The sequence below is a fragment of the Schistocerca serialis genome, chromosome 9, assembly GCF_023864345.2.
Source record: "Schistocerca serialis cubense isolate TAMUIC-IGC-003099 chromosome 9, iqSchSeri2.2, whole genome shotgun sequence".
Lineage (NCBI taxonomy): Eukaryota > Metazoa > Arthropoda > Insecta > Orthoptera > Acrididae > Schistocerca > Schistocerca serialis.
Window position 1 is genome coordinate 35,352,648 of NC_064646.1, and position 12,474 is coordinate 35,365,121.

Sequence of the window (12,474 nt, forward strand, 5' to 3'; positions counted from 1 at the left end):
TGATAAGAATCATTTGTGGTGTAAATTCAAGAACATCATGTAGAAACCTGTTCAAGGAACTTAGTATTCTAGCCACTGCTTCTCAGTATATTTATTTCTTAATGAAACTTATTGCAAGTTAATACATCTCTATTTCCAGCCATAGCTCAATACATAGTATCAATACTAGGAATAAGAACAATCTACATGAAGACCTAAAATCACTTACCTTGGTCCAAAAAGGGTCCAATGTTTAGGAACACAAATTTTCAATAAATGCCAGCAACCATTAAAAACTTGGTTTTAGATAAAGCACGGTTTAAACTGAGTTTGAAAGACTTTTTTGTAGGCAACTCCTTCTACTCGATAGACGAATATCTTAACAGAGACTGTTAAGCCAGCTTAAGTAAAAATATCTGTTAGATTTCAGTTCTGACAGCACTTGGTCACAACAGTCAAGATTAGGTATTTTGTGTATGATAAATTTATTAATAGTGCATAACAGTATTTCATTCTGATAGCACATTAATTCTGTAAATATTAGATGGCACAGTTTACCGCGTTGTATTCAACTATTTCGACAATCTCCTGACAAATTATCAGGGTAGCAAGTATTATATGTAAATTTTTTTTTATATTATTCTTTCTGACATGTTTCACAACCACAAGAATCATCTCATTATTTGGATCTAAGGAACAAAAACTGAATCTAATCTAATCTAATCTAGACATGCACGTATTTCTCAAGGACATTTGCATTGAACTATACAGACACTATCCAATACAGACACTGCACTAAATGTATTTCATGCCAAAGCACGGCAAACTGATGAGAAAAACATTGTCTATCCCTATATGGAAATCTTACGAATGGAATATGAGCACTTTAGAATGCAGACATTACGACTTGTGGAAGTTTGGATCAGTCCAGGAGGTGTGCACAGACAGCTGAAGTGATTTGGGCAACCACTTGAGATAAGCGAGAAATCCAGATTTGAGTCCACGTCTGGCCCAAATTATTGTGTGTCTATAGTAAAAACCATACAGTTGTTGTAATATCTCATACTTGCAACTGTGAATACATTTCATAACACTGTATTCTATTATGTGAAAAGTCTTTGAGCCATTCCCATATCTGGGAATCTACTCCATATGCTCACACCTCCACTGACAGTTTGCAGAGGGGCACCGTGTCAAATGCTTTCTGGAAACCTAGGAATATGGAATCTGTCAGTTGCCCTTCATATATGGTTTGTAGGATATCATGTGAGAAAAGAGTTCATATGAGTAATGCTCTCTAAATTCATGTTGGTATGTCAACAGAAGCTTTTCTGTCATGAAGGAATTTATTATATTCACACTTAGAATATGTTCAAGAATTCTGCAGCAAACAGATGTTGACAACATTGGTCTGTAATTTTGTAAGTCCATTCCTTTACCCTTCTTATATATAGGAGTGACCTACACTTTTTTCTGGACTCTTTTCAGTGAGCAAAAGATTTGCAATAAATACAAGCCAAGTAAGGGCAATGATGAACAGTATTCTCTGTAAAGACAAATAGCGATTCCATTCAGACCTGGCGATTTGGTTGTTTTCAATTCTTGCAGTTGCTTCTGTACGCCAGGGATGGCTAACAGTATGTCCTACATACAGGAATCAATGCAATGGTCAAATAACAGTGTGTCTGAATGATCCTCTGGCATGAATAATTTCTTAAAAATAAAATTAAAACTTCAGCTTCCCTTCTGCTGACTTCTACTACCACATCCGACTGGTCAATGAGCACCTGGATAGAAGCCTTCAAACTGCTTAATGATTTTACGTAGGAGCTGAATTTTCTCTGTTTCTTGGCATTTGCTGAGGTATGAGGGTGAAAGTTGTTGTTTGTATATTGATCTTTTTATCAATGCATTAATTTCTCCTTTTATCTGTCGATATATCCATATTCATTTTTCAACTGAGAGGTAACAATTTCTGCTTTCTTTTAAACAATGGAAAATCCAGGATGGAAAGTAACAATATTTTGAAAAGGAAAGTTGCTACTCACCATATAGCAGAGATGCTGAGTCGCAGAGAGGCACAACAAAAAGACTGACACAAATAAAGCTTTTGGCCATTAAGGCCTTTGTCAACAATAGACGTGTACACACAGGCGCGCGTGCGCGCAAATGCAAACACAACTCTCACACACGACTGTAGTCTCAGGCAACTGAAATCATACTGCGAGCAGCAGCACCAGTGCATGATGGGAGTGGCGACTAGGTTGGGGTAAGGTGGAGGCTGGGGCGGGGAGTAGGAGGGATAGTATGGTAGGGGTGGCAGACAGTGAAGTGCTGCAAGATAGACAGAGGGCAGGGGAGAGGTAGGAGGGAACTAGCAGAAATGGAGAGAAGTAAAACGATTGAGTGTGATGTTGGAATAACGGCTGTGTAGTGCTGCAATGGGAACAGGAAAGGGGCTGAATGGGTGAGGACAGTGAGTAACAAATGTTGAGGCCAGGAGGGTTACAGGAATGTGGGATATATTGTAGGGAAAAAGTTCCCACCTGCACAATTCAGAGAAGCTGGTGTCGGTGGGAAGAATCCATATGGCACAAGCTGTGAAGCAGTCACTGAAATGAAGGATGGAGCATGTTCAGGAACAGGGTGGCCCACTTGTGTTTTGGTCGCAGTTTATCAGTGGCCATTCATGTGGACAGACAGCTTGTTGTTTGTCATGCCCACATAGACTGCACCACAGTGGTTGCAGCTTAGCTTGTAGATCACATGACTGGTGTCACAGGTAGCCCTGCTTTTGATGCGATAGATGATGTTCGTGACTGAACTGGAGTACGTGGTGGTGGGAATGTACGGGACAGGTCTTGCATCAAGGTCTACAGCCTAGCCACCTATGGTCGTTGCATCTGCAGTGGCGAGCGGTCCATCCAAATGTACCGAACGTCTCACTGAAGCCTTCATAGACTGCAATTATTCTCTCAACCTTGTACAAAAACAAATCTCCCATGCCTTGTCTTTCCAATCTCCCACCACCTCCCAAAGTCGCACCATCTGGCCACAGAGGAGCATTTCCCTCATAACTCAGTACCACCTAGGACTGGAGCAACTGAATTACGTTCTCCGCCATGGTTTCGACTACCTCTCACTGTGCCCTGAAATGAGAAATGTCCTGCTCACTATCCTTCCCACCCCTCTCACAGTGGTATTCTGCCGTCCACCAAAAGTACACAATAAACTCATCCGACCTTACACAACCCCTGTTCCCAACCCCTTACCTCACGGCTCATACCCCTATAATAGACCTAGATGCAAGATCTGTCCCATACATTCTCCCACCACCGCCTACTCCAGTTTGGTCATGAACATCATCTATCCCATCAAAGACAGGGCTGCCTGTGAAACCAGTCATGTGGTCTACAAGCTAAGCTGCAACCACTATGGAGAATTCTATGTGGGCGTGACAACCAACAAGCTGTCAGTCCGCATGAATGGCCACCGACAAACTGTGACCAAAAAACAAGTGGACCACCCTGTTGCTGAACACGCTCCATCCTTCATTTCAATGACGCTTCACAGCCTGTGCCATATGGATCCTTCCCACCAACACAATTATGCAGGTGGGAACTTTCCCTGCAATACATCCTACGTTCCCATAATCCTACTGTTCTCGCCCATCCAGCCCTTCCCTGTTTCCATTCCAGCACTACACAGCCATCATTCCACCATCACACTAGTCTTTTTACTTCTCTCCTTTTATGCTACCCCTCCCTTCCCCACCTCTCACCTGCCCTCTGTCTAACCTGCAGCACTTCACTGTCCACCATCCCCACCATACTATCCCTTCCTCTCGCTGCCCCAGCATCCTCCTTACTCCACCCAATCGCCAATCCCATCATTCACTGCTGCTGCTGCTCACAGTGTGGTTTCAGTTGCCTGAGACAGCAGTCGTGTGTGTGTGTGTGTGTGTGTGTGTGTGTGTGTGTGTGTGTGTGTGTGTGTTGTTGACAAAGGCCTTTAAGGTTGAAAGCTTTATTTGTGACGAGTGTTTTGGTTATGCCTATCTGTGACTCAGCATCTCTGCTATATGGTGAGTAGCAACTTTCCTTTTCATAATACTGTTTCTGCTTTCTTTGAATTTCCTGAATTACATTAGTAAACCACAGTGGGAATTTCCTATCTTTAAACCACTTACTCGGCACATACTTCCCAACAGTGCAATTTCCAACCTGTTTAAACTTTACCCATAATTCCATTATGCGCATCATATTGGAACTAACTTAAGTTCATTCAGTGTCGAAGAGGGATGCTAACCACTGCTTATCCACTCTGTCTAACAAAAGTACTTTTTAGACTTCTTGATGGATTTATTAACTTAAGTATGCATCACTACTGTGATGACATCATTATCATTAATCTCTGCCTCTATATAGACACTATCAGTAAGGTCAAGCCGGTTTAAGTACAAGGTTTCAAATATTTCCATTCCATGTGGGTTGACAAACTAGCTTCTCAAGACCATTTTTGGAGAACATTTTCACAACTACTTCAGAAGACTGACTGTCGGTACCGCCTGCAATGAATCCATAGATGTCCCATTCTATCCTCAGTAGGTTAAAGTTGCCTCCAACTAATGTTACATGACCTGGGTATTTCTTCACTACTGTGTATAGACTTTCTTTGAATGATTAAAAAACTGTCACAATGGAATCATGTGGCTGATAGAAACATCCCATAATCAGCCTGAGTTCCCAAGAACTGTTACACACATCGAGGTAATTTCACAGTCAGGCTCAATTTTTACCTTCAAATTGTCAACTGCAATTAACTTTTCCCCTCCTATGGTGTCTTATCTACCTCTTTGATATACATTCCATGCTTTGCTAGATATTTCCGAGCTTTCTACTTTGGGTTTCAGCAAGATCTCAGTTTGAGAATAATCTGAGCATGACAACTTTCACGGCGGGCAGTAAATTCTTCAGCTTTGTTATGAATATTTCGACAATTTAATGTAAAAATTTTGACAGTTGAAATACCTTTACTTTCTATGCCATCTGATTTTCTCTCTCTATGTAACGACTGGCAAGCATTCATTGGAGGACCTAAAACTACGGCCTAGCCTAAAACACCCCACAAGCACTCTGCTATCCGAATAGCTGCTTCCTTTCTGTAGTGCACCCCTGACCTGTCAAGGAAGTCCTACAATTCTCCACCCCACAAAATAGGTGCAGAAATCTGCAGTTAAGACCATCACAGAATCGATGGAGCCTCCAGTTAAGATCCTCTACTCGGATCCAAACCAAAGGAACTCTATCAATTCTGAGTTCAATAGCATAAATTGTGAGTTCTACTTGGGCTTAATGAGGGAGGCCAGAGGACATCACCACTTCCACGAGCTGCCCATACAAACTGATGATAGCCTCGAACTCTGAGCGACAAGCACCTTTCGTGCCAGCCTAAGCCAAAACTTCAAAATGACCGCACCCTGCAGCCTCGAAAGCCACATTCAGAGCCTCCTCCACATTTTGGCTATCTGTAGCAGAGTATTTGCAGTTGCAGAGCACGGTCTCAGGAGGTGACAGTGATATGAGAATGAGTGTCGTAGTGGTGAAATGGGCAAGTGTGTGAGCATTCACGCAGGGAGCCTATTAGGAACACTAACAGTGAACGGGGCCCGTAGGATATCATCTCCACTGCATGGTATGCTCCACTGCACCTCCAAAGATGGATGCAGTGGTTTTTGCTTCCAGGGAAGAAGTGGGACTCGTCGCTGGAGATGAACTTCTACCAGTCTGTAGGACCACACGTCTAACACTGTCGATACCAGGTGAGTCAGGCACCACACTGTGTGGGTGAGAGTGGCAGCTACTGTAACGATCAGTGTGCGGTGAGCCGTGCACAGTGCCACCACCTGCCAACGGTACTAGCATTTACGGGTTGTTGTACACATGGCAGTACAGCCCATCGAATGGCTCCTATCACCACTGTCGGATTTGTTTTGAGCGTGGCGAACAATCTGTCGGTCCTCCCTCCTTACGGTACATGCTGGACATTAAGACACTACATGTCGTGCTACCAGCAATGGGCAATGGTGGTGTCCGTACGACAGGTGTGGTGTGCAGCAGGACTACCCCAGACTCTCCCACCCCACTGTTGAGCCTATTCCACAGGCACAGAGAATGCTCAGGTGATGCCCTAGTGACGCCTCCCCCTATCATAATGGCCAGCACAGCTGTTTTGGGACCTCTGGATGCAACATCACAGCTCCACTGACTCTCCCCAAGTGCAAACTTAATCAATGGCACAGCTGGTGGTGTGCAACATCCAAACCCAGTTCACAGTGGATCAGCTAGGTCCTTCTGGGTGCAGCTATTCTTATGATGATCAGTGTATTTTTAAAAAAGAAATTTTATTGTAAACAAGTAAAAAAGTGACTGCTGTACGTGCCTCCCACAAACTTCAACAATATATATTTGAGCCTGGGGAATGAAAAGGGAAGTTGCCACTCACCATACAGCAGAGATGCTGAGTTGCAGATAGACACAACGAAAGGACTGTCACAAAATAAGCTTTCGGCCATCAAAGGCCTTTGTCGAAAATAGATACACAACTGCAGCTTCTGGCAGCTGAGAAACAGCAGCAGTGCATGATGGGAGTGGCAACTGGGTGGAGGTAAGGAGGAGGAGGAGGCTGGGGTGGGGAGGGGGAAGAATGGCAACTTTCCTTTTCATAAAATTTTTACATTCCATTCTAGATTTTCCATTGTTTGAGTTGAGCCTGGGGAGACTTTTTGTGTCTTTTTTTCCTTCATGTAATGTATCAGCCATTTTTAAAAGACTATAAAGAATAAAAAGAAAAAAAGTGTTTCATAGTTATTGCACAGTAATTTCTGCCCTCCCTGCCCACCAATCAAAAGAAAAGAAAAATCCCTCCTAGCCATCAAAGCCATCACACTGAGTCAAATAGTTTGTATCATAAATGCAGGAAAAGTATAAAAACCATCTACATTAAGCACACTATATAAAAACCATTAGTCAATTGCATGGGCTGACCTCTCCTGCTTATGTGCATGTTACTGATCTTTTAAAACATTATACGTCTTATAGTACATCGGAAGCCTTCAAGCTGCTTTGTGTCTGAACGATTATTTATGTATCTCCTCCCTGTACACCCCACATTAGAAATAAGATACAATTAATGCTACACCCACTCAGTTATATTAAATATATTAGCTTTCAACATGTATTCACTATTATTTCTCAAAAAAATTAAGGAATAAAGATACCAATTTGATAAACATGAAGGTAACTGTAATGGTTCTCAAAGCATTGGGAGGTTGGGAGGAGGGGCAGGGAGAAGGGGCTGGGGGTGGTGGAATACCTTGCTATATTACAAACATCCTTTTTACATCGTGTATTTACAGCTCTCATGAGTGTTCATACATGTTAAAATTAATTCTAATTTTTTTTCCACTTTTTGTTGAACACACACCTCAAGTCACTCTGTAATAGTGTGAATAACGGTTTCAATACCAAAAGTATAAATACAGAACATACTTTCTCAGTATGACAAAATTCCATGGCAAAAATACAGTCACTTTACACATACACTAACAATTCATTTGTAATTCCATTGCACTAGTCTGTTTACTACTGAGGAAAGGTGAAATCAGTATCAGAAACTGCCAACCTTGTAAATCCCCAACCATACTCAGTCCTATTTTTTAAACGAGTACTTGCTACTAGGAACACACATATGAGATGCAGGCAGGTCAAACTTACTTGTTTCTCAATTTCCAGTTTGTGATTTCTCTTGGCAAGTCCCTGCTCCTCTCGTTCTGCCTGAAGCTGCTGATGTGCTGCTTCCACCTCAGCAAGAATATTTTCTCGCTCCAGTATTAGAGCACGTTGTTCTGACAGATTGCGTTGAAGCTTTTCTTCCAGCTGAACAGATACAAAATTAAATGAAGACATATTGCAATACAAACAAACTATTGAAACTTATTACTATGATTAAAAAACATTACTGCTTAAATTCACTGTCTCATTTACTTAAAGAGGAGGAGGAAGGTTATACATCAGTGGCTGACATGAAATCGTATTTTAACTGAATTTCTCACTTCACCTACAGCTATGTGACTACTCTGCAATTCACACTTAAATGTTTGGCAGAGGATCCATGGAACCACTTTCTGATTATTTATTGACTATTCCATTCTTAAATAGCATGTGGGAAAAATTAACATCTAAATCTTTCAGTGTGAGTTAGGATTTCTCTAATTTCGTAACAAAAGTTATTTCCCTCTATGTAGGTGGGAGTAAAAAAAACTATTTTGCATTTGTAGGATAAGGAAGGCGACTGGAATTTCATGAAAATATTTTTCCACAGCAAAAAATCCCTTTATTTTAATGACAGACACCCCACAACCCACTTATCTTATCTGAACACATTTCCCCCCTGTCCCCCTCCACCCACCCTTTTCACTGTAATACAAAATGGCTTACCCATAAATATAAATTCCCCATCAGTTCTGTTTGCAGATGATACTTCTTCTTTAATTCAAGATGAAGATGCAGAAAAAATTTCGAGCTCTATCATAAGCATACTGGATACACTAGAAAGCTGGTTCCAGTTAAATGGGTTGAAACTGAACATTGCAAAAACCCATATGGTACATTTCAAAACGAAACATTCAAAACGTGCGGAACTTAAAAGACAACATAACGATCAACCTATAAATGAAGTTTACACAGTCAAATTCCTGTGACTAAATGTGGACAAGAACTTACACTGGAATATACAATTTGACTTCCCATCAAACAAACTAAGCAGTTCTATATATGCAACGCAAATACTAGCAATTTCCACCAACTTGAGTACACAAAAAATTGTTTACCATAGTTATTTTGAATCAGTCATTAGATATGGAATAAATTTCTGTGGAAGTTCAAGTAGTGTATCTCGAATACTGGAACTGCAAAAGAAAATTGTCCAATACATGTGTACTGCATAGCAAACAGAGTCTTCTCACTCATTATTTCAGAAACCACAAATCCTGACTGTTCCCTCCATATACATTTATGAAATTATAATCTTCCTACACAACAGACAAAAGTTATTTGAGGAATAATTTTAACCATACATGTAACAGAAGAAATAAAAATAATTTTATGCTACCCACACACCAGTTGAAATTACATGCCTGGACTCCACAGTAAATGGGGATGACAACATATATAACAAGTTAATGAACAAAAACATATTTAATATGAAGCCAGAAATCTTAAAAATGAGGCTACAGCAGATTCTGTGGGAGAAATGCTACTATTCAATGGAAGAATTCATAAAGGATGGAATGGTAATTTGAACAAGGGGTAATTAAGTGTTATATTTCATTGTATGTATGTACATATAACAATATTCTCTTACTATTATAATGCTATTTGTTAACATCAGCTGTTCTTTGTTTACAGTGACATTCTACCACAATTTGATATATCTCCTGTATCTGAATCAAATGATTTTGATTATGTAGGTTATGAGACAGATAAACCACAATTCACAATTCAACAAGTTGCCCTTCTTTGTACTATTGTATTGTCCTCCATCAACCCTATCTGGTAAAGATCCCATGCTTGACACCAATGTTCCAGAACAGTATGGGCAATAGCACTGTAGGGATTCTCTTTCGTATATTTTTCACATCTTCCAAGTGTTCTGCCTAAAAATTGCAGTCTTTGGTTCACCTTCCTCCCAAAATTTTCTATGTGGTGATTCCAATTTAAGTTGTTTGTAACTGTAATCCCTAGGTATCTGGTTGAAAAAACATCTTTTAAATTTGTACTATTTATTATGTAACTTAAATTGAATCAATTTTTCAGTATTCATGAGGTGGGCTCTACACTTTTTATTGTTTAGGGTCATTTTCCCCTTTTTGCACCAAGAAGATATCTTGTCTAAATCATTTTACAATTTGTTTTGATCTTCTGATGAATAGACAGCAAACTACAGCATCATGTGCAAACATTCTAAGACAGCTGCTCAGATTGACTCCAAAATCATTCACACAAATTAAGAACAGCAGAGGGCCTATAATACTTCCCTGGAGAACCCCATAAATCACTTTGTTTTCACTAGGATAACTTCTCCTAAATCACTACAAACTGTTATATTTCTGATAGGATATCATGCATCCAGTCTCACAACTGATGCAACATTTCACAGCCATGTAATTTGGTTAGATGCTGCTTGTGAAGAATACTGTTACAAGTCTTATGAAGATCTAGAAATATGGTGTCAACTTTAGGACCCTTGTTGATAGCACTCATTACTTCATATAAATAAAGAGTCTGATGTGTTGAAAATTTGTTGTTGGCGTCTGAAAGCACAAAAGTATTCACCCCTTTGCTAACTTGTTAGATAAAGATAGGTAAGTTATGTGAATTGAGCTTACTTGTGCAGAATCCAGCAGAGAGAAGAAAAACTGTACAGTGTTATGGATAATTTGGTACAAGTAATATAATATGATATTTATGTAGTTCATTATGATCCTGTAGCACCATGAAATTCAAGTGGTGTGTGTGTGTGTGTGTGTGTGTGTGTGTGTGTGTGTGTGTGTGTGTGGGCGCGCCTTTTGCCTGTTGCCTATTTTTGACAAAGGCCATGAACCCGAAAACTGCTGAGCTGTCCTGCACAACTGCTAAGTGTAGTTCTGTGAAATTATGATTAACATCTGAACAGGTATTTAATGTTCTGAATGAACATTTGGGTATGAGAAACCTGTTATCAATATGGATAATATGATTGTGCATAGCTGGTAGCAAGCGGACATGTTCATGTATCACCAGAATTTGATTATTTTCAAGCATAGTTCAAATGAGTTTTTACTTCCAACATAAAAACAAGGAATAATCCCTTCAATACACGTTCCAAAAGAAGAATAAACTTGATGCCTTCGAAACATTTTGGTAACTTTTTTTTACAATTCTTGGATATTAGACAAGAGGAAAATGATCACAGGCTCATTACACATTTTAATTTAAACCAAGTTTGGCAGAACACATCAAAAATTGCCCATTTGGGAAGTAAAAACACTGTTCTTTGTTAGGACACTACTTTTGCTCAAATTTTGGCAATTTCTTTGAGCATAATTGTTGAAGCACAGTACGAACTCCTACATCTACGTTTATACTCCGCAAGCCACCCAACAGTGTGTGGCGGAGGGCACTTTACGTGCCACTGTCATTACCTCCATTTCCTGTTCCAGTCGCGTAAGGTTCGCGGGAAGAACAACTGCCGGAAAGCCTCCGTGTGCTCTCGAATCTCTCTAAATTTTACATTCGTGATCTCCTCGGGAGGTATAAGTAGGGGGAAGCAATATATTCGATACCTCATCCAGAAACGCACCCTCTCAAAGCCTGGAGCAAGCTACACCGCGATGCAGAGCGCCTCTCTTGCAGAGTCTGCCACTTGAGTTTGTTAAACATCTCCGTAACGCTATCATGGTTACCAAATAACCCTGTGACGAAACGCGCAGCTCTTCTTTGGATCTTCTCTATCTCCTCTGGTATGGATCCCACACTGAGGAGACGTACTCAAGTATAGGTAGAATGAGTGTTTTGTAAGCCACCTCCTTTGTTGATGGACTACATTTCCTAAGGACTCTCCCAATGAATTTCAACCTGGCACCCGCCTTACCAACAATTAATTTTGTATGATCATTCCTCTTCAAATCATTCCATACGCATGCTCCCAGATATTTTACAGAAGTAACTGCTACCAGTGTTTGTTCCACTATCATATAATCATACAATAAAGGATCTTTCTTTCTATGTTTTCGCAATACATTACATTTGTCTATGTTAAGGGTCAGTTGCCACTCCCTGCACCAAGTGCCTATCTGCTGCAGATCTTCCTGCATTTCGCTGAAATTTTCTAATGCTGCAACTTCTCTGTATACTACAGCATCATCTGCGAAAAGCTGCATGGAACTTCCGACACTATCTACTAGGTCATTTATATATATTGTGAAAAGCAATGGTCCCATAACACTCCCCTGTGGCACGCCATAGGTTACTTTAACGTCTGTAGATGTCTCTCCATTGAGAAGAACATGCTGTGTTCCGTTTGCTAAAAACTCTTCAATCCAGCCACACAGCTGGTCTGATATTCCGTAGGCTCTTACTTTAACTATCAGGTGACAGTGTGGAACTGTATCGAACACCTTCCGCAAGTCAAGGAGAATGGCATCTACCTGGAAGCCTGTATCTAATATTTTCTGGATCTCATAAACAAATAAAGTGAGTTGGGTCTCACACGATCACTGTTTCTGGAATCCATGTTGATTCCTACAGAGTAGATTCTGAGTTTCCAGAAATGACATGATACGTGAGCAAAAAAACATGTTCTAAAATAAGTGAGAAACTGTAGCAGCCCGGCTGTCAGTGAACTCCTCACGACAATGGTGGGGATAGTCATCAAAAGCTCAAGGAATTTATTCAA

At 40.4% G+C, this 12,474-nt stretch overlaps 1 protein-coding gene across 10 annotated transcripts in view; it reads right to left on the minus strand.

Moving 5' to 3' along the window:
• The window catches only part of LOC126419883 (trichoplein keratin filament-binding protein), a 791,911-nt gene that overhangs the window by 22,700 nt on the left and 756,737 nt on the right, over positions 1-12,474 (minus strand). For all 10 annotated transcript variants that reach the window (XM_050087142.1, XM_050087143.1, XM_050087140.1 and 7 more), the window contains one exon: positions 7,755-7,916. In XM_050087142.1, coding sequence (XP_049943099.1) covers positions 7,755-7,916 — 162 coding nt within the window. The remainder of the gene's footprint in view (positions 1-7,754; positions 7,917-12,474) is intronic.